The 23,989-nt window shown below is 43.1% G+C and overlaps 1 protein-coding gene across 7 annotated transcripts in view; it reads right to left on the reverse strand.

Annotated features, from left to right (window-relative positions):
- Nucleotides 1–23,989, reverse strand: part of pde4ba (phosphodiesterase 4B, cAMP-specific a) — a 466,048-nt gene that overhangs the window by 251,770 nt on the left and 190,289 nt on the right. For 2 of the 7 annotated variants that reach the window (XM_060919907.1, XM_060919904.1), the window contains exon 1: nt 17,880–18,718. The exons of 4 other annotated variants lie outside the window; for them this stretch is intronic. In XM_060919907.1, coding sequence (XP_060775890.1) covers nt 17,880–18,079 — 200 coding nt within the window. In that variant the 5' untranslated portion in view covers nt 18,080–18,718. Of the gene's footprint in view, nt 1–17,879; nt 18,719–23,989 lie in introns of those variants that run through there. One more of the 7 variants, XM_060919910.1, reaches the window with a different exon arrangement.

Here is a 23,989-nt window from a genome sequence, read left to right on the forward strand (position 1 = left end):
AGAGACAACAAGGGAAGCCGAGCTTCCCCTAAAATTCTCTCCCCAAACTGCGGCGTCTACGACATTGAATTCTCATTAAAACAATAACTTGCATAACATAATATATGCCCAAGATTGTATTTATGTTCATAACTATCCTGTAACTTATTTGAGTGATGTCTGACGAACTTGCAGTTCGCTACGAGAATCACTTTTGCTGCCAGGCTGTAACCTTTCTTATTTCAATGGGCTCTATGGACCGGCAGCAGTGTTGCCAGATTGGGCAGTTTTAAGTGCATTTTGGCGGGTTTTGAACATATTTTGGGATGGAAAACGTCAGCAGTATCTGGCAACACTGACTGGCAGCCGGGTATCCGTTGCAGTCTACGAGACGGCTCTGAACAGCCAATTTCGGCTAGTTGTTATTGGTTAAAATCAACAAAATCGTCACTTCCAGGGAAGCCGGGCTTCTCTGGGACTAAACGAGACAGTGGGAGGGACAAGAAGCCGGGCTGATAAAGGATTATTGGAGGTAGTGTTTGAAAGACATGAGGAGGGCGGTACTTTGGCGAGGAACACGGAAGTATGATCAGTCAGTCCCTAGCGGATGTCGAGAAAGTGTAGTCGTGTGCCAAAGTGCTGTCCGAATTTCTTTTCATATAAACGTTTCTTCTCATTGATGTCTCTGTACATTACTCTGTAAATAAATGTAAATATTACTTGTTGTGCTCGGTTAACTTTCATCCATTCTATCAGTTTGATCATTTGCGAATTCACTCGTTTATTTCATTTGTAGTTCAATCAACGTGGTTGTAGGCTAGCTTGAGCCTTATTGGGATCTGCAGTGCTAGCTGCTAACAGAAATTGGTGAAGTCTCTGGAAAGCACAACCAGCTAGTATGACAGGGTCACAGACCATTTTCTGGAAAAGGAGCGGAGGGCAGAATTTGTGTATAAATAGTGTTCATGTTCATGAATCTGAAGTGTGTATATTGTTCAGTAATGTTAAGAGAATGGTGGGCTCTGTGTTATAGGTTATACCTGGGTATAATATTCAAGGTTCTGTGTGTTGCATAGCCTACCTGGTTATGAATTTCCAGACTGTGTTGCAGAAGATGTTCAAGGATGTGTTGCACAGCTGGGTGTTGTGTTAAAGACTCTGTGTTGCATATCAGGGTATGATGTTCAAGGCTCTTCGTTGAATAGCCAGTGATTTTTGGATGTTTGATATTTTTGATTAAAGATATGAGGCACTAGCCTGGCAAGCCAGACTATAACATGAAATGTACAAGCAAAAATACTTTCTGTCACTAGGTAGGGTTGTCTAGTTCACTATGCTAATGGGGCACACCTTTCTATGCTTTGATATCCAGCCTACAGGTTTTACGATGAATGCGTAAAATGGGCTTCCCCTGTTTTAAAAACCAGCAGCCGCCACTGTATTTAAAATATTACAGTACTTTATGGTAAATACTGTATGCTTTACAGTTGTTTACTGAAACCCTGTTGCCAGTTAACTGCTTTAAAATCAACAGTATTTTTTTTTTTAGTTTGAAACAAATAAACATCTCTTGAAATACTTTGCAAGGTCTGTATTCGGACTTGTGGTCCATCAGTTGACGACTTGCTCTACACTCTGAGTTGTGTGGTGAGAATATTTGCTTGTGAATACTGAGTTTCTCTCAGTAGTTGGTTCTTTTTTTCAGGCTGGGAAAGTTTCTGTCTGAGAGGTGACATCGTTACCACTGCAATGCAATAATCAGAGATGCAGCATATTTAATTCATAAATGAGTAAAAAAAAAAACGAGAGAATAAATGATGTAAATATTTGACATGAGTTTGACATTTGGATTAGGCAACGATTAAGTTTTGACCGATGATTAATTGTCAAACAAATACTAGCAATAAATGAATTCATTGATTTTCTACCATTTTTATAATGCAAGCAAATACCAACCTGCAGCCTTTCATAAATGCAGAATGAGACGCCCATCCGAGGCCACAGAAGGTAAACAGGAGTTGTCTGAATAACTTTTAATAGAGTGAACTTTATTTTAAGACTCCTTGCATGTTTGTGTATAAAATTCTGCATAATGCCTCCCAAAGTAGAGCGAGAGCAGCTTCAAATATTATGCCCTGAGGGATGGTTGAGTAAAAAACAAACCTAATTAGTGAAAGGAGGAAAAAAAAAATACAATGAGGAGCACGAGTAGCTTGTTGTATGTTTTTCTTTCCCTTTTTATAGGGCAAAAAGCAGAAATGTTATTGTTATATATTTGGTCATGTCTACCGTATGTGGGACACATCTCAGCTATATAGGACACAGCTTTCTGAATAATGAGATCACACACTGAGTATTAAGCAAGACTGATATCTGTGAACCTGCATGTGGTGATTTATTAACTCAGCATCCAAGGTGTGTTTAAAGTCAAATGTCTTTTATATGTCCTTTTCTCAACAGGAGTCAAGGAAACCTGGCATGCCCATATACACAATGTTCACCACATTATCACCAATCTGTACAAATGACCCTTAACATTTTAGCATTTTATTTCTAGATAATAGAAATAAATACTCTTTGGGGAACCATGGCTTAATGGTTAGAGAAGCAGCTTTGGGACCAAAAGGTTGCTGGTTTGATTCCCTGGACCAGCAGAAATGGCTGAAGTGCCCTTGAGCAAGGCACCTAACCCCAAACTGCTCCCCAGGCTGCTCTGGGTCTGTTGTATGTCGCTCTGGATAAGAGCGTCTGCTAAATGCTTGTAATGTAATGTAGATTCTGCATGTGGGGACAAACAGCCTGCTGCATGAAGGACCAAAGTGGGAGTAATTACAGTGCACTCCATAATTATTGGCACCTTCATAAAAATGTACAATAATACTGTACAAAAAAATAATTTCAGTCCGTGATTATATTGATCCGTTTTTACACACAAAAAACATTTAGTTTAATTATTTTTTTCTATAAAAGACTCCATGCAGAACATTTTAAACCCCTATACTGTATATTCTTAGATTTTTGCATCTTCAATTCAGACCACAGGTTTTCAGTAGACTTTCAGTCCAAAGACTGAGATGGTCATCGCATGACATTCCATCCATCCATCCATTTTCTGCCGCTTATCCGGTTCCAGGTCGCGAGGGTAGCAGCCTAAGCAGAGCAGCCCAGACTTCTGTAGGTATCATGCCGCCATTTTGTCTCTTTAAGAAACTACATTTCCCATCAGCCTACTTCCGCGTTGACCTACGTCACGCCGGGGCAGGATCATCTACATCAGTCCGCCATGCACGCATAAATCCAAGCGAAAGCTCCGCCATTTTGTCTCTCGCGTCCGGATTTCAACGAGTCTAGACGCACCAAAAGAGATGCTCTCCAACCCGAAAACACTTCTTTCTTGCAAGATTCACCATCCAGCGCGTTCTGTGCCTAACCACTGGCCAAGGTAAAAGTCCAGAATAGCGCGATCTTTAAACTCAACCTGAGTTACAACCGGTGTCTTCGTATAAGAAGTGACATCACGACTGCAGCCCAGGCAGTTAAAAGTTAAGAAGCGATTGAATCCTTTTTAACTCAAAAGCGCTGTGCATAGATGCACAGCGCTTTTGAGTTAAAAAGGATCTTAAGACGTTAAGACGGATCTTAAGACGGATCTTAAGATCTTAAGGATCTTAAGACGTTAAGACGCTTCTTAACTCAGCGTTCGTGAGGAAAAGTCTCTGATCAGAATAAGATCTTATTCTGATCAGAGACTTTTCCTCACGAACGCTGAGGTTCGGACCAAGAATCCTCTGCTTTCCACGGGAACCACCCAAGTGCTCCGCTGGACCCGAAAGTGTTCTACGCCTCCATCACGAGCGGCTCACGTGCTCCCAAGGCGAGGCCCGAAACTACACCGGCGAATAGTTCTTCATATCTTGCTAAAGGCAGGATTAAGTAAGATTTTGGCATTTGGGCATAATTAGGATAGTCTTAGGAATTTGCTTTTATTTGAAATAGTGTGAATTTAAACCCAGGTTTATCTGTTACACTGTTAGACACGCAGCGTGTTGATTTATTTTGGTTCTATGTTCTCTCAATTGTTTAATAGATAGGCTGTGCATGCTCCTCTCTGACTAACACTAATTTCCTTATCATACATTTTGACCTTATCAAGGTTTCAGTGAGTTTGGTAATGTTATGAGTGTGGAATCTTTTTGTTACTGAGAAAACACGTGCTAAACAGGCCTGACCAGGCCTGATACACTTTAGACAGCTTCCCTTTGTCTTTAGCAACACGTGCTCAGTAGGCCTCACCAGGCCTAACAAACACACTTTAACTAGGCCATAGGGCCGTTCACAAACACACACTAGCAACACAAGGCTAATCTAGGTCTCCACCACATGTAGTTAGCTACACGAGGCTAAACACATGGTCAAGTCCTTCCCACACACACCCACACACACAAGCACACATTAGCAACAGAGCTAATCCTTTGTTCTACTTAGATAACATTCCTTTGTTTTAGCTAGCAACAAGGTAGGCCATACACACACACCACACATGTGTATATACACACACCTCACTGCTTGTATATATTGATTTATTATTTTTATCTTTGTTATAATAAATTCATTTATTAAACAAACTGTGTTTATTTGTGTGAACAATATATGAAGTCCCCAATCTCCCTCGAATTCAAAAGGGTGCATATAAAAGTTATGTAATGTGGTAAGTGATTGTAATAATTTGGAAATATACCATAATCTAGCTGTTGGTAATTTATTATTAAGCACCAGGATTAATGGTATGATTCACTAAATGATTCATTGAACGATTCACTAAATGATTCATTGAACGATTCACTATACGATTCACTAAATGATTCGTTGAACGATTCACTTCAAATGAGTGATTCTATGGTATGATTCAATTCAAAGGAGTCAAAGTAAACGATTCAATGGGATTAATTCATTTTAATTATTAACCTTCAGATTTAATGATACTGATTTAATGAGATTGATCACTTAATTTCAATAATTAACTGATTGCACCCACACTTCCTTCTCCCTGGCCACCTCCACCAGCTCTTCTGGGGGAATACTGAGGTGTTCCCAGGCCAGCCGAGAAATGTAATCTCTCCAGTGTGTCCTGGGTCTGCCCCGGGGTCTCCTCCCAGTGGGGCATGCCCAGAGAACCTCCCCTGGGAGGCATCCAGGGGGCATCCTAACAAGGTGCCCGAACCACCTCAACTGACTCCTTTCAATGTGGAGGAGCAGCGGTTCTACTCTGAGTCTCTCCCGAATGACCAAGCTTCTCACCCTGTCTCTAAGGGAGAGAAAACTAATTTTTGACTGCTTGCATCCACGATCTCATTCTTTCAGTCACAATCCACAGCTCGTGACCATAGGTGAGGGTGGGAACATAGATGGACCAGTAAATTGAGAGCTTTGCCTTTTGGCTCAGCTCTCTCTTTACCACAACAGACTGGTTTAGCGTCCGCATCACTGCTGACGCTGCCCCGATCCATCTGTCCCACTCCCGCTCCCCCCCCCCGCACTCTCACTCGTGAACAAGACCCCGAGCTACTTGAACTCCTCCACTTGAGGTAGCAACTCCCCCCAACCCGAAGTAGGCACTCCACCCATTTCTGGCTGAGCGCTATAGCCACGGACTTAGAGGTGCTGATCCTCATCCCAGCCGCTTCACATTCGGCTGCAAAATGACATTGATTTTCTTTAACCATTTTGGTGTTAATTTGAAAGTATGTTTTATTCTATAACTTTTGATAGCCCTATCTATGGCCAAGACTGAACCTCATGGCAGAGCCAACCAAATTTTAGGCTGAAATATCCTGGTACTTAGTGGAAGTCATACACTGTCCGAAATAGGGGTACCGTAGGAGTCCATTTCTGTTCCCCAAGGTACATTCTACACTAATGGGGGAAGCCATGGCCTAATGGTTAGAGAAGCAGCTTTGGGACCAAAAGTTCAATTCCCTGGACCAGCAGGAATGGCTGAAGTGCCCTTGAAATGGAATGGCTGAAGTGCCTTGCTCCCCAGGCTGCTCTGGGTATGTTGTACGTCAATCTGGATAAGAGCGTCTGCTAAATGCCTATAATGTAATGTACTCTCAGGGCTCATTATTGGACTTCAAGGTCACTATGTGTACCTTTTTAGGGTCAAAAAGGTACATATGTATTCCCAATTAGTATATAAATGATACAGATAAGTACCTTAGAGGGTACTGCCTTAGTGACAAGCCATTGTACCCCTAAAGGTACAGTAATTTACTTTATTTTCTGAGAGTATAATGCCGTCAATCTTCTCAAGAGTCCCTGAATCACTAGCCACAAAAGAGCCCCAAAGCATCACTGATCCAATGCCATATTTTACAGTTGGGGTATCAGGTGCTTTTCATTGTATGCAGTTCCCGTTTGTCACATTTTGATCTCACCTGATCACAACACTCAATGCCGATGGTAGTTCTTAAGACACAGATGAGACATTTTGTGCAATGCTTTCAGGAAGAGCTTTTTTCTTGTAACAGTTGCAAAGAGCTTACTGTTGAGAAAGCAGTGGTTAACAGTTGACTTTAGAAAAACTGCAACCCCAAAAATAAACCAAACTGACGATTCTAAAAGTGTAATGTTTGTTTCTTTTGCACTTCTTTAACATTCTTTTTCAGAAAGGCAAAAAATGTTGCTATGTCCTTGCTTTTCAGGTTTTTATATCCATCACATGATGTGTAGAATGACGAAGGAAGGCAAACTCATATTTATATTTCAAGGACACAGGATATGATGCAATAGACACCAGGACATTGAAGTCAATAACAGGTCTCCTAGGGCTTGAGAGCAAATGAAAAATAAAACAAGTGTTTAAAAGAATGAAAGTTTATCTTGTAGCTGGTTGAAGGCCATGAGCAAGCTATGTCTTATACCATTATTCGGTCTGAGACTCAATGTATCGCTCCTGGTCAGTAGTGAAGTAGAGTAAAGATGATTGAGTTTAGAAAATTGATGAAGGTTAGGTGAAGGGGAACGGGAGCTGAGGTCGATTGTGGTTGCTGATTAACCAGAGATATGGGACTGGAGAAGAAAGCCTTCAGGCACCTGCTGCTTTTGGTCAAAATCTATTTGCCAGAGGAAAGCATCAGGAAGAGTTTGTGTCCTTGATGTAAGAGTTTCCATATCCGGTATATTGGATTTACAGAGCTATATAGAGATCTGTATCTGATGGGCCACTCCGTCTGACTAAACTTGATAACCTGCTGACATTTGCTGATGGACTTGACAGACACAACTGATAATAACAGACTTTCAATGGATGCCCTGTAGCACTGTAACAAAAGATCCTGTGTAGTCATTTTTTTTTAGTTCATAGAATAAAGACATGATATGTCATGAATAAAACATGTTGGGTATGATGTTTGAGGAAAACAATATGGCCGGAGGCAAAGCGTGGTTACACAGTCCTGGGGTGTTTTGCTTCTCTTACATCAATTTTCTCAATTTTACTTATTAAAAATGACATATAATAATTATTTCTTTACAGTTGAAATTTCTGTTCTCAACATCTGCAATACAAGTTAGTTCCTGTTATCTCTTACCTCATCTCATCTCATTATCTCTAGCCGCTTTATCCTTCTACAGGGTCGCAGGCAAGCTGGAGCCTATCCCAGCTGACTACGGGCGAAAGGCGGGGTACACCCTGGACAAGTCGCCAGGTCATCACAGGGCTGACACATAGACACAGACAACCATTCACACTCACATCCACACCTACGGTCAATTTAGAGTCACCAGTTAACCTAACCTGCATGTCTTTGGACTGTGGGGGAAACCGGAGCACCCGGAGGAAACCCACGCGGACACGGGGAGAACATGCAAACTCCACACAGAAAGGCCCTCGCCGGCCCCGGGGCTCGAACCCAGGACCTTCTTGCTGTGAGGCGACAGCACTAACCACTACACCACCGTGCCGCCATCTCTTACCTCATTAACTTCTTTTTATTTTCATTCCTGAAGTAAAGAGAAACAAGTAAATGCAGTTTGCAATGTTACCAAGAAACGACAAAGTCCTCTATCCTAAAGACTTCCAAGTAGAAATGCTTTTATATAAACCCTGAAGCCAGGACTACTCTCAGCACTGCTCTTACAGAAAATTAAACACCTTCTGATGAATTAGATTCGGGAATAGCGCTACAGCCTCAGCTGATGCTGAAACCTCAGCTCAAAAGAATCTGAAGTTGTCATTGTCACAGGCTTGTAGTACTCGAGTCCGACTCGTGCCCTAATTTTAAGGACTCGTGACTTGACTTGGACTTGAGCACTGATGACTCGGACTCGTGCATTAACTGCATTCGGACTCGTAAATTGGAGACGAGGACTTAAGATTTTTTTTCTTTATTTTTTGTAACATGCCATAGTAATTGGGCATAAGATTTACACCTATGTTAATTTTTATACAAATTTTGTGCAAGAGAATGCACATTCACCTGTTCATATGTCATGTTCAGGAACCAACTAACGTTAATGGTGCTAAAATGCCTGGAGAGAAGCCCCTAGGATTGTCCGCTTTGCTTATACAGACTTCTCGTGCAGTGCGGAAAAATGCACTGCTATGTGTTCCATATGTCGAAGAACTATCGAGGAGACGACGGGGACAACTTCGAACTTCAATCGTCATTTGGCAAGACGCCACCCAGAGAAGGAAGTGACACGCTATGTTCATTGCTCTGTTGATAGTGGGCGGGGCTTGCTGAGCGATGAACTAGCTTTTTATCTGTAGCCTATTTAGTTAAAATGGGGCGGTCAAGCAGTAACGTTAGTCCAACACTGTAGCAGAGACGCTTTCACAGAAAGGCAACAACAGCCACTGTCGAATGGTGCGGTTGGAGTCTTGTTCTCGGACTTGACTTGGATCAATAATGGACTCGACTCGGACTCGACTTGAAATTTTCTTTAATGACTTGGACTTGAACACTGGGGACTCAGATTCGACTACAGCACTGCATTGTCATCATTGGTTTCCAGAGAGAATTGTGGAGGGTTTGTTTATGGAAGTCAAGGACCATTTCAGCAGTTTCAGTGGTGTAGCGTTCCGGTGTGTTACTTCTCCATCACAACAGATGTTCCATTTCCCTTCTGTACTTACTCTTATCATAGCTAATGATTACATTTATACTTATTTGTTTGCCAGACACTTTTATCTGAAGTGGCTTACAAGTGAGGCAGAATACAAATGAATCAGAGAATCTAGTTTACAGGCGCCAACAGTGATAGTGTCACTAACTGATCAAGAAATAAGAAGGAAGAGTGTTAAGGATGTTGCTACAATGATACTTACACTCACCAGCCACTTTATTAGGAACACCCATCCACCTGCTGCTTTACGCAGTTCTCTAATCAGCCGATCCCTTGACAGCAGCACAATGCATAAAATCATGCAGATACAAATCAAGAGCTTCAGTTAATGTTCACTTCAAACATCAGAATAGGAAAAATTGTGATCTGAAAGTGTGACTTTCACTGTGGCATGGGAGTTGGTTTGAGCCAGATGGACTGGTTTGAGTATTTCAGAAGCTGCTGATCTCCTGGGGTTTTCACACACAACAGTCTCTAGACTTTACACAGAATGGTGCGAAAAACAAAAAACACTGAGTGAGTGACAGTTCTGTGGGTGGAAACAAACGCCTTGTTGATAAGAGAGGTCAGAGGAAAATGGCCAGATTGGTTGGAGCTGCCAGGAAGGATATAGTAACTCATAGCAACTCTTTACAACCGTGGTGAGCAGAAAAGTCAAGTTACGTTTATTTGTATAGCGCTTTTAACAATAAACATTGTCACAAGGCAGCTTTACAGAATTTGAACGACTTAAAACATGAGCTAATTTTATCCCTAATCTATCCCCAATGAGCAAGCCTCTCAGCATGCAACAGCAGAAGACCACATTGGGTTCCACTCCTGCAGCCAAGAACAGGAATCTTAGGATCAAGAACAAGTTCCTATTAAAGTGGCTGCTGAGTGTATGCTATTTCTTAAGTGCCTAATGTACAGGCACTATTGGAGGTTAAGCTCAGCTGGGCAATTCCTTCTACCACCACAGAACTACGAGAGGCAATGGATGGATGGATGTATTTCTCATCTCATTATCTCTAGCAGTTTTATCCTTCTAGAGGGTCGCAGGCAAGCTGGAGCCTATCCCAGCTGACTACAGGCGAAAGGCGGGGTACACCCTGGACAAGTCGCCAGGTCATCACAGGGCTGACACATAGACACAGACAACCATTCACACTCACATTCACACCTACGGTCAATTTAGAGTCACCAGTTAACCTAACCTGCATGTCTTTGGACTGTGGAGGAAACCGGAGCACCCGGAGGAAACCCACACGGACACGGGCAGAACATGCAAACTCCGCACAGAAAGGCCCTTTCCGGCCACGGGGCTCGAACCCGGACCTTCTTGCTGTGAGGCGACAGCGCTAACCACTACACCACCGTGCCGCCATGGATGGATTTATATCAGGATAATTTTAGAATTTTTCACATAATGTACAGTCATTGCTATGCCAGTCAATATAGTAGGATGGAAAATGAACAGTTCCTGATACCCTGTATTCAGTTTGTCAGAATGTTGAACATCCATGGGCACAGTAAAAGCCCAGGAGTTAAAGGACAAATTCATCCCAAACAACCTGCATATGAAAGAGCATTGGACTGTCTTTGCTATGCAGACATGGCAACCCTGGCTGTTTGACTCCTAAGGAAGAACCAATTCACTTTTTGCATTAGGGTAGCTATCGAGTCGAAATGCTAAGTTTGTTTGAATTGATAGAGTCCAATTGTGAGATGCAATCCATATGATCCTAGCTTCGGTATTTCTACAGTCTGATGATGGCAAATTTGTCAGAGTACAAGTAAAGTGCTATCAATTAAAGCAGACAATTTGATGCTTCTTTAAAACCTGGTGTGAAGTTGGGCGACATGAAGCAGTCAGAGACAATGCCAGAGTGTGTAAAAGGGACTAAACATGTAGGAGCAGTGTTCAGGTTCAGTTGCCCATTTGCAATTTGGCTTGCTGAACAGATTGTAGGCATTGTGACTCCTGATGCTGAGCCTTTAAGAATAGAGGAATGAACGCAGGATGGGCCATTTAAAAAAAAAAAAAAAAACACATGGGTGAGGGGTAAGATGGAAAATGCCAAAAAATAAATAAGTAAAAGACTATCAGTCCTGGGGCGGCATGGTGGTGTAGTGGTTAGCACTGTCGCCTCGCAGCAAGACGGTCTGGGTTCGAGCCCCGTGGCCGGCAAGGGCCTTTCTGTGCGGAGTTTGCATGTTCTCCCCGTGTCCGCGTGGGTTTCCTCCAGGTGCTCCGGTTTCCCCCACAGTCCAAAGACATGCAGGTTAGGTTAACTGGTGACTCTAAATTGACCGTAGGTGTGAATGTGAGTGTGAATGGTTGTCTGTGTCTATGTGTCAGCCCTGTGATGACCTGGCGACTTGTCCAGGGTGTACCCCGCCTTTCGCCCGTAGTCAGCTGGGATAGGCTCCAGCTTGCCTACGACCCTGTAGAAGGATAAAGCAGCTAGAGATAATGAGATGAGATGAGACTATCAGTCCTGCCAACTTTTATGCATTTTGTGTCAGGGCTCGACACTTTAACACTGGACTAAATGGCCAAAATACCAGTCTTCTTTTTTCATACTAATGAGCCAAACAAAATATGAATCTGGAATGACTGACAGTTGTACAGGAGTTTTGAATCTTCCTCGTATTAACTGACACACTCTGGAAGCCCCACCCCTTTCTACCATCTCACATGAGTAATGTTTTTCGACTTGAAAGATGAACTGATGGCATTGCTTTCCTACCACAGTCTCAAAAAATGGGCCTCACAGGGAAGAAGATGGTTTACATCCATACTAAAGGGTTCTATGGAATTGTATTTGACAGCAAAACAACCCTTTTGTAGCTTTCTGCAAAGCCTTTTGTAAGGTCTCCTAGTGATGGACAACTCAGAGTACCTCTAAGGTTTCTACTTTCACATGCCTTTATTTTCGAAGAGTGTCCACACCCAGTCTCTCGGCCCAATTATCTCTGCTCATGGTCTGTTCTACCACTGCTATGCTGATGACACCAAACTGTTTCTCTCTTTTCCTCCTTCTGACACACAGATCTCCGCTCACATCTCTGACATACAAAGCTGGATGGACAACCATCACCTGAAGCTCAACCCAGGCAAGACGGAGATAATCTACATTCCTGCTCCATCCTCTACATCCCTGAACATTGTGATCTCCCTGGGGGACATCTCTAGGTCACCTTCACCCAGTGTGAAGAACTTAGGGGTCGTGTTCAATGACACTCTCCTCCTCAGCAAACATCGCTGCAGCGACCCAGATGTGTAGATTCCTTCCCTACAACATCCAATGGATCTGCCCTTTTCTCACCACCTACTCTACTCAGCTCTTGGTCCAAACACTGATCCTCTCCTGCTTGGACTACTGCAACTCTCTCCTTGCTGGCCTTCCAGCTTCTGCCATCAGACCCCTGCAGCCCGCCTGGTCTACAACCTCCCTCGTTTTTCCCATGTCACCCCTCTGCTTGCCAACCTGCACTATCGCAGCTCACATCAAATTTAAAACATTGGTACAAGCTTACCAGGCTGTCTAGGGGTTAGGGCCAGCAGACCTCCAGAGTCTGATCCGCCCCTACATGCCAGCCAGATCCCTACGCTCCGCTACTACTGGTCGCCTGGCCTCTCCTCCTCTCTGCTCCTGCCCAGCCCGCTCAAGACTACTGTCTGTCCTGGTTCCCCGTTGGTGGAATGACCTTCCCGTCGAGGTCAGAACACTTCAAGCGCAGGCTGAAGACAGGCTGTACCTCTCCCCTACTTCTCTGCCCATTGTGTAACTGCATTTCAGTCTAGACCAACCCAGGCTGTGTACAGTCTAGCCTGCAGTTAGCCGTTTGAGTTCTCTATTTAGTTATACTTTATATGGTTGGTTTGTTTCTTTGGCTGTTTGAGTGTTGATACTTCAACTCAGTATTGTTGTCACTTGTTCAGTTGGGACTAGAACTTTCTTGTCTAGAAGTTCAACACTTCGTGTACCTGACTTTTGCACTTGTTGTACGTCGCTCCGGATAACAGTGTCTGCTAAATGCCATGTAATGTAATGTAATAATAATGTAATGTGTCTACACTGTTGTGCAATACTATGTTTAAGCAGGAATACGTCTCACTTCCCCAAAATGTGTGTGCAGCATTACAACGCTTCTGTGCTTGTTAGCACATTCTCCAATAAAAATGTCCTGCAGCAATAGACTGAATAGATTTTCTCGAAGGTTTTGCAGATTTAATATTTTGCCTGAATGTGGCTGGTCTACCAAATAGCACAGTGTTTCTCATTAATTGCATTATAACAATGTCACAAACATTTTCCACCACAAGTAGAACCTTAATTAACTGGATGTTATTTTCTAAATTTGCAGGATTTAAACAGCCTAGGATAAAAATAATAATTGGTATGTTTTGGTGGTGGGGGGGGCTGGCACGGTGGTGTAGTGGTTAGCGCTGTCGCCTCACAGCAAGAAGGTCCGGGTTCGAGCCCCGTGGCCGGCGAGGGCCTTTCTGTGTGGAGTTTGCATGTTCTCCCCGTGTCCGCGTGGGTTTCCTCCGGGTGCTCCGGTTTCCCCCACAGTCCAAAGACATGCAGGTTAGGTTAACTGGTGACTCTAAATTGACCGTAGGTGTGAATGTGAGTGTGAATGGTTGTCTGTGTCTATGTGTCAGCCCTGTGATGACCTGGCGACTTGTCCAGGGTGTACCCCGCCTTTCGCCTGTAGTCAGCTGGGATAGGCTCCAGCTTGCCTGCAACCCTGTAGAACAGGATAAAGCAGCTAGAGATAATGAGAGATGTTTTGGTGGGTGTTTTCTAGCAGAATCCCTGGAAGATTAGAACAATTTGATGTTTATCACAGAACTAGAGGTTTTGCGGTTACTGGAACGGCATTTTGCAGTAAAATAAACATCACTAAATTACCTTCTGTCTTGCTGCCAATGTTTGCATTTCTGGCAACTCTAGCTAAAGTGGGATGAGTAGTTTTTTAAATCATAACCATTTTGTAAGTTTCCTACGTCCTTACAGTAGATTCTAGATGCTTTTATTAAATGAATACTCTCTATACAAGAGAATAAAACAAATGCCATGCACCACCAACATCCAACCAATCAGGAAAAGGATGAGTCTTTGCCTGCCTATATGTTATGCTGCTTGTGAATACAGAACGTTCTCCTTGCTCAAGCCTAGGCAGTGTGAATACGTGTCTAGGGGTGTGGTTTTAGGGGCAACATTCAAATCACGGTATTTGTTTCAAATTTGAATTTCAAAACAACTAGCGTCAGCTACCTCGCAACAAAATCATTGACTTTATCTTTGACTTTATCTGCACTTCTGGTACTTTTAATTAACGGTCAATAGAGATTTCATGAACGAGACTCGTAAAAACGAAAGGTTATTCCAAGGACTATACTGCAAGACAATGAATCTTCAAAACTAGTCTCTGGTTTCTAATTAGTGTAATTCATTTCTTCAGTGCCCACTAGAGGGAAATGACTCCGAGTTTGGAGTGAATAGTAATAAGTGTTTTTCTTACTCCACTACAGACACTTTCTAAATCAGAGCTCCCAGAAGTCTTTAGCTGTGTCTGACATCATTCACTCCTTCACTACTCCCTACCTAGGGAATTCTATATAGAGGACTATATAGTGAGCTCATTGGTAAAATGAAAAAAAAAAAAACAACTTTCAGACACTACTCCGCCACGCTGTTATTTACGTTATTACTGTCGCACAATTAAAACGTGCCAGATCAGTCATAGCTGGTGGGTTTTCAAAATAATAAATACATATTATACTGAGCGTATTTCCCACATTAATAAATACAAAATACTTTGTGTCTGCTGCATCTTTCAGTTCTTTTAAATCAAGGCTGAATCCTTTCTTCTTTGCTGCTGCCTTTTCTCATCTCATCTCATTATCTGTAGCCACTTTATCCTGTTCTACAGGGTCGCAGGTGAGCTGGAGCCTATCCCAGCTGACTACGGGTGAAAGGCGGGGTACACCCTGGACAAGTCGTCAGGTCATCACAGGGCTGACACATAGACACAGACAACCATTCACACTCACATTCACACCTACGGTCAATTTAGAGTCACCAGTTAACCTGACCTGCATGTCTTTGGACTGTGGGGGAAACCGGAGCACCCGGAGGAAACCCACGTGGACACGGGGAGAACATGCAAACTCCGCACAGAAAGGCCCTCGCCAGCCACGGGGCTCGAACCCGGACCTTCTTGCTGTGAGGCGACAGCGCTAACCACTACACCACCGTGCCGCCCCTTTAATTGTACTTGAATATCTGTTTAAAATGTGTTTCTTCCTCCGTCCGTGCACCCCCAACACACTACAATATTATTGCCATTTTCGCGCCACAACTTATAAATTTGTCTCATGCCCATTGTTATAAGGAAAAACAAACTACTGCTATACTCAATCTAAAATACTTAACAGTCCTTATGAAACAACTTTTCTTTCAGCACAACCGCAACGCATGATGGTATATACAGTATTGCTTGGTTAGTGACCATCGGTTGTACACTACTTTTCATGGTGCATTGTGGGATACTATGAGTCCACTATATAGGGTGTAATAATTCTCACTATACATTCGGACAGCACTACAAAATGGTGAACTCACTATATAGTCCACTATATAGTGAGTAGGGAGTGATTTCGGACGCAGGGTTTCATTCTTAATATCGACACCACCACCCCAACACACACACACACACACACACACACCTCAGTAAACAAAAGGACAGAAGTTAACATTTTGGCTTTTTTTTTCATCTTTTTGTTAAAATAAAAGCTTTAAATAAACAATCAAAAGCATTTTGTTTTTAAATCCACAAAGCCTCTATAACCAAAGGCTCGCTCTATCTGTTCGGGCTTTGTTTATAACGATGAGTTGGGTAAGTAATGTCAGATGCTTATGCAGATTTGCCATGATAAATTGCTACTCTGTGTGTGTGTGTGTGTGTGTGTGTGTGTGTGTGTGTGCATGTGTTGCGTCTGGATAATGAGGTATACGAGTGTGGGGGCATGTTTTTATTTATTTTTTGTTTCTTTTAGCGGGGACTAAATGTCTGTACAAGAACGTGAACATCAGACAGTTGAAATTATGGGAAAATTTGAATTCACCTTTGATTAAAAAAACTAAAAGAGCAACAAGGTTTCCTTTTATGCACGTGTGTGTATATGTGTATGTAGGGGGGGCTTCTATTCATATCTTTTTGGGGGACAAAATGTCTGGACAATGATAGGGATGTCGGACAGTTTGACATTATGTGACATTATGGGAACATTTTGGTTGAGCCCCACGAGGAAAAGTGCCTTAGCTACAAAACTGTAGCTAAAATTGCAGCATACTTTTGACTACTGTGTGTGTGTGTGTGTGTGTGTGTATGTGTGTGTGTGTGTGTGTGTGTGTGTGTATATATGTGTGTATATAAGCACTATACCTGACACATTAAACATTAACAGTCTCCATCTGTCTGATTGAGCAGAGGGACAAGCACTCAGCTCCTCATGGATACAGAATGGCTGACTGTAATGCTGCAGCTTTACACACACACACACACACACACACACACACACACACACCACCTCTCCAAATCAGAACCACACAAAGAGTAGTGTGTAGCATGACACGACACGCTCATTTTTTTAGTACCGGACCTAAGAAGGCATATCAGCTCAAAAGTCTTGAAGATGCTCAGCATTATAATTAAGCCTTCGATTAATCCAACCCTGCAATACCACAAGTCTACACAGGACACTAATTATTCTCTATTTACTCAATTTTTTTCCTGCCAAACCCTCAAAATAGCCTTCGATTTCTCAAAATGCAGTTTCTATTCCATCCCACACACCACGGTCTTCTCTATAGCTGAGGACAGCCCGAGCGCAGAATCGAACCCAACAGACTGAAATAGATCGTATGGCTTCCTCTGACTGTGTACTCTATTTAAACACTAGGTTTAATTCGGGTTATGTGTTGTTATGTATTGTCAACGTCACAAGAATGTCTTCTAGCTTCCACAAATTACAGCATGGCATGCACAATATGTGCCAGTGAGGGAAACCGTTACAAGGTAAACAATAAGAAATCATACAATACCAGGATATAAAAAAACAAAGCATGGGCTGGAATTATTGTGAGAACACAAGGCTGCCAGCCACGCTGTTGGAGCCGGGATCAAACTGATGAGGTGGTGAGGCAGAACTGGCGAACGAATCTGCGTTTGTCGAGAAACTAACGGGAAAATGACTTCTTGTGCCAAGAACATGAGCACAATGGCCTTGGGCTATATGTGCTATTCAGACCACTGTTTACCAGCAATGTGTCACATCACTGGCTGAAGACTGAAAACAGCTGAAACACAAAATCTTAATTATTTGCACACAGCAAGCCAAATCCAGTAGATTATTAAGTCTGGTTTATTACACTCCCAGTGTTTAGACTCTGATAGCTGAAGTACACACACACACAGCACTCAGCATGCTGCCTGGCCCTTACACTGCAGTTACACTGTGGTTAAAACTACAAGCCTGTTCAGCAGCTTACCATGGGTTACAACACAAAGACCCACGAGTCTTTTTTTAAAGCAAGTAGTTCGAATATAATGCTGTAATCGCTGACTCTTCTAGCTTTACACACCACACACAGTAAGTCTCCCATGTTGTCCAATCACAGATGTAGATCACATCTGACTAAAGACAGCTCTAGCATCCAGTGGCATCCCCGACATGCCTGTTACAGGTCACTTCCTCTCCTCTTCCCTCGACTTACCAAGTGTGTGCGACAGTGAAACGTCGTCGGTGGCGACCACCCTTGTTGACCATGAGTCTGCGGAAGAGACGCGGGGAGCTGCGTGGGGACACTTTCGGAGACGTGGTGAGTCTGGGTGGTTCCAGTTCCAGACGCATGTGCTCCTTGAAGGTGCGGATGCAGGGCTCTGGGTCTGGAGCACTCAGCTCGTTTGATGACATGTTGATGGATGCGGCTGACGGAGCTGGTACAGTTTCTTTTCGGAGTCTCTGTGTCGTCCTCACGGATTTGTTTTTTCTTTTTTTCTGTGAAAATTATGCCATGCAGGCTGAAATTCAGTCCAGTGAATAGTGCTCTGTCTCTCTCGGTTTCTGTGTGCGCTGAGTGCTACGGACACACTAAGAGGAGGCTTCGTCAGCGCAGTCACACCTGCTTCCTGAGAGAAAAAGAAACACTTCTCTCTCTGTACTCTGTAAACACAACCTCCCTTCTCCAACCCCTTTCTACCTTCTCTGTCTAATCGGAGTCATCTGACTCTTGTTAGACATTGCTATTTGAACTCCGCTAGACTTCACTCATTCTGTTTTTTTTTTCACTTTCCCAAAAGTACATGCACGCGTCTCTCTTTCTCCATTCAGCTCCAGGAACCTCCACAATAAATCATGCAGAAGGGAGCTGAAAGCATCGCTTCAGCCGTCATCACTCACTCTGTTTCTTGCTCATGCTCCTTTGCATGCGCTTACACACTCACACTCCCTTCCAGCACAAAATGCTCAGCACCCACAGAGCAGAGAAAGAAAAAGCACCAGAGAAAGCACTCCAAAGAGGCACACCTAAGTCCGTAGCCTCAGGCAGTGTCTTCATTGAGAATTAACAGCATAACTGGACAGATGAAAAAACACACAGACACACAGATAGTGACGGTTAAAGCTCCGCCCCCAGCGCTAGCTGATTGGGCTGCTACAACGGGTGTCTCGGTGTGGGAGCAAAGCAAGGCGGCTTTATTCAGATGATGGCTTTTGGCCTTTCACAGCTCAGCGCTTCTCAGGATGGCAACAAGGAGAGGAAAAAAAATTTCTGAAGCAATTCAAGGCCAGGATTAGCTGTGAAGGAAAGATAAGCATCCAGTGTAGGCTGTTAATTGTTCCCAGGTGATTTATAGCTTTAGGAATTTTGAACATGCTGGCTCGAGTCAGTAATTATGAATGAGGAAGAAGCACTGCAGAAGGGAAAAAGACGACTCCGGCAGTATTCGAGTGAGATCAGAGCACGGCACGCAGCCATTCAGACCGAGATGACTCATTTCATTTTGAATTAGAAACAGGAAGGTGAAAAACACAAGCAACTTCAGTCCAAAGAGTTATTCAGTTCAGCCTTAAAATGGGCATAAACAAAACATGACAGCATGAATTAATCTTTTAATTTATGTGCAAGACATGACTAAGATCCTGCAAATCGACCAGGTCACTACGGCATGAACCTAAACATCTGAGGAAGCGATGCCCCTGTAAATGTTGCTCAAAACACCCAAAGTGATCCAACTCGGACTGCTGGAGCCAGTGGGACCATCTCTGGTTTTACAGCAGTATTCTGGAGACACAATGTACACCGTTCTGCCTTCAGCAAGAAATCAACCTGCCAGTGCCATCACCCTAATCCTCACCATGGAGACCACGACGAAGGAAGGTGGGGTGGAGAGATTGGAAGATGACGACAAAGAAGAACAAAGTGTACGAGAGATGAATGTAGAGCTAAAATGTCAAGTTCATGAAGTACAAAATTGCAAATGCTTAATTCATCAATCCCTATCCTTTAAGGATCAGGACCTTTGTGTTTTGCACACCTCTGTGATTTTGATCTTATTTTGTATAACATGCAAAAACCATTAATCTGTTTTTCATGAAAGTTAGTTGTCATCTCATCTCATCTCATTATCTCTAGCCGCTTTATCCTGTTCTACAGGGTCGCAGGCAAGCTGGATCCTATCCCAGCTGACTACGGGCGAAAGGCGGGGTACACCCTGGACAAGTCGCCAGGTCATCACAGGGCTGACACATATGGCCCTTTTCCACTACCCTTTTTCAGCTCACTTCAGCCCGACACGGCTCGCGTTTCGACTACCAAAGAACAGCACGACTCAGCTCGCTTCAGCCCTGCTTAGCCCCTAAAACTCGCACCGTTTTGGAGTGGGGCTGAAGCGAGCCAAAGCGAGCCGAGTGAGGCTGGGGGCGTGAGCAGACACTCCCCTGTGCACTGATTGGTGAGGAGGAGTGTCCTCACATGCCCACACACGCCCCGCGAGCACGCTGGGATCTGTAAACACCATAAACCCGGAAGAAGAAGAATTACGAATTACGAGAATTTCTGAAGCCTTATGCGCCTCGCCTCATCTATACGCTCTTGCCAGTATCTGTTGGCGTTGTCGGTGACAACAAGCCACAGCACCAAGACCAGCAACACTAACGACTCCATGTCCTCCATGTTTATTGTTTACTATCCGGGTCGTGAGCCTACCGCTTAAAAGATCACTGATGTCACTGTTTGCGCCGCTTAACAACATCACGTGACGTCCACCCACTTTCGCTAACCCCACCCAATGTGTCCACCCACTTCCAGCCAGCACGGTTCAGCGCGGTTGTAGTCGAAATGCAACTCCAACAGCCCCGCTCAGCTCAACTCAGCACGGCATGGCTCAGCCCGACTCAGCCGCGTTTGTAGTGGAAAAGCGGCAATAGAGACAAACAACCATTCACACTCACATTCACACCTACGGTCAATTTAGAGCCACCAATTAGCCTAACCTGCATGTCTTTGGACTGTAGGGGAGACCGGAGCACCCGGAGGAAACCCACGCGGACACGGGGAGAACATGTAAACTCCACACAGAAAGGCCCCTGTCAGCCCCGAGGCTCGAACCCGGACCTTCTTGCTGTGAGGCGACAGTGCTAACCACTACACCACCATGCCGCCCGTTGGTATGATAACATGTAAAATAATAACTGGATTTACATCGAGACTAACCACAAATTAAAATTGAACAGCTAATACTGATCACTGAAAGGAGACGCTAAACGTAAATCCTTTTGTTTGTTATTTTTTAAGATTTACTTTTTTAAAAAGAATGCCTTTAACAGATGAATTTTAGTGTTTATCGAGCTCAAATCTCAAAATCTCAAGTAGGGATAACCTGACTGTCACTACATCTAAAGCTAAGTCTGGTTTGAATTCATGTCTGGCCTCTAGATCTTTCTAGATCTCTCTTGTAGGGCTCCGACATTCCTGAGTATTATTGTTAGTTTGCTAAAACTTGAAAACCTCTTGCTATATTTAAAATAGAGAAACAATATTGTTATAATCATGTAAAGTAAACATATTTTTTTTCAAAAAGTGTTTTTCCAAATTGTGCAGGCAATCAATCAACTTGATTTTAACGGATGTTTTATTTATTTTTTGTACAAGGACTGCTTGGACCCCAAAGATTGCTGCTTCACTGTTTTTTATAACACCACTAAAAAAAAAAGGTACCATACAACCCCAATTCCAAAAAAAAGTTGGGGCCCAAGTGTAAAATGTAAATAAAAACAGAATGCAATGATTTGCAAATCCTTTTTGACCGACAGTGGTGCTTGAAAGTTTGGGAACCCTTTAGAATTTTCTATTTTTCTGCATAAACATGACCTAAAACTTCATCAGATTTTCATACAAGTCCTAAAAGTAGATAAAGAGAACCCAGTTAAACAAATGAGACAAAAATATTATACTTGGTCATTTATTTATTGAGGAAAATTATCCAATATTACAGATCTGTGAGTGGCAAAAGTATGTGAACCTCTAGGATTCACAGTTAATTTGAAGGTGAAATTAGAGTCAGGTGTTTTCAATCAATGGGATGACAATCAGGTGTGAGTGGGCACCCTGCTTTATTTAAAGAACAGGGATCTATCAAAGTCTGATCTTCACAACACACATTTGTGGAAGTGTATCATGGCATGAACAAAGGAGATTTCTGAGGACCTCAGAAAAAGCATTGTTGATGCTCATCAGGCTGGAAAAGGTTACAAAACCATCTCTAAAGAGTTTGGACTCCACCAATCCACAGTCAGACAGATTGTGTACAAATGGAGGAAATTCAAGACCATTGTTACCCTCCCCAGCAGTGGTCGACCAACAAAGATCACTCCAAGAACAAGGCGTGTAATAGACGGCGAGGTCACAAAGGACCCCAGGGTAACTTCTAAGCCACTGAAGGCCTCTCTCGCATTAGCCAATGTTAATGGTCATGAGTCCACCATCAGGAGAACACTGAACAACAATGGTGTGCATGGCAGGGTTGCAAGGAGAAAGCCACTGCTCTCCAAAAAGAACATTGCTGATCGTCTGCAGTTTGCTAAAGATCACATGGACAAGCCAGAAGGCTATTGGAAAAAAGTTTTGTGGATGGATGAGACCAAAATAGAACTTTTTGGTTTAAATGAGAAGCGTTATTTTTGGAGAAAGGAAAACACTGCATTCCAGCATAAGAACCTTATCCCATCTGTGAAACATGGTGGTGGTAGTATCATGGTTTGGGCCTGTTTTGCTGCATCTGGGCCAGGACGGCTTGCCATCATTGATGGAACAATGAATTCTGAATTAAACCAGCGAATTCTCAAGGAAAATGTCAGGACATCTGTCCATGAACTGAATCTCAAGAGAAAGTGGGTCATGCAGCAAGACAACGACCCAAAGCACACAAGTTGTTCTACCAAAAAATGGTTAAAGAAGAATAAAGTTAATGTTTTGGAATGGCCAAGTCCAAGTCCTGACCTTAATCCAATGGAAATGTTGTGGAAGGACCTGAAGTGAGCAGTTCATGTGAGGAAACCCACCAACATCCCAGAGTTGAAGCTGTTCTGTATGGTGGAATGAGCTAAAATTCCTCCAAGCCGGTGTGCAGGACTGATCAACAGTTACCAGAAACATTTAGTTGCAGTTTTTGCTGCACAAGGGGGTCACACCAGATACTGAAAGTAAAGGTTTATATACTTTTGCCTCTCACAAATATGTAATATCTGAGTGTGAATGTAAAATCATTTTCCTCAATAAATAAATGACCAAGTATAATATTTTTGCCTCATTTGTTTAACTGGGTTCTCTTTATCTACTTTTAGGACTTGTGCGAAAATCTGATGATGTTTTAGGTCATATTTCTGCACAAATATAGGAAATTCTAAAGGGTTCACAAACTTTCAAGCACCATTGTATATTTGATTGAATTCAATACAAAGATGACATATTTAATGTTGAAACTGATAATTTTTCTTTTTTTGGGAAATATACACTCATTCTGAATTTGATGCCTGCAATACGTTCCACAAAAGTTGGGACGGGGCAACAAAAGACTGGGAAAGTTGTCGAATTCTCAAAAAACACCTGTCTGGAACATTCTACAGGTAAAATAGGTTAACTGGTAATTGGAAATGATCAGCTGTTCACAAGCAACTATGGGGTGAGGGTCACCACTTTGTGAAAAACTCCATGGGCAGATAGTCCAACAGTTTAAGAACAACGTTTCTCAATGTAAAATTGCAAAGACTTCAGGGATTTCACCATCGGCAATCCATAATATCGAACAAGTGTTGCCAGGCAAAACAAACCTTGCCCGGTCTTTCTGGTGACCTTCACCTTGAGCCGATTACCCCCAAAATTTAATCAGGTAATCTATAGGCCACTGCCCACCTACCCTGAAAATTTGAAGTCAATTGGTGCTACCGTCTAGACACTAGATTGTTAACAGACACACAAACAAAATGCACTGATTACAATACCTCACCCCGCTTGCTCCGCTACAGGCGAGATACTGTAAATATTCACAGAATCCAGAGAAATCTCCGCAAGGGACAAGGCCAAAAACCAACACTGAATGCCTGTGACCTTCAGTCCCTCAGGCGGCACTGCAGTGCTTCCCCTGGTGGTTTAAGTTTACTGGTTGGGGGGGGGGCTGGATAAGGATGGTCACCTGCGAGACCCCTCCCCGCGGCTCCTATTACAGAGCATTTGGAGCTGAACAAACAGTTAAAGGAGTCATATTTAAATCTTCATATTTATTTTAGAACAATAATTAGAACAATTTTTACAACAGAACTGCGCTC

The sequence above is a fragment of the Neoarius graeffei genome, chromosome 4 (genome assembly GCF_027579695.1).
Source record: "Neoarius graeffei isolate fNeoGra1 chromosome 4, fNeoGra1.pri, whole genome shotgun sequence".
In the NCBI taxonomy this organism is placed as follows: domain Eukaryota; kingdom Metazoa; phylum Chordata; class Actinopteri; order Siluriformes; family Ariidae; genus Neoarius; species Neoarius graeffei.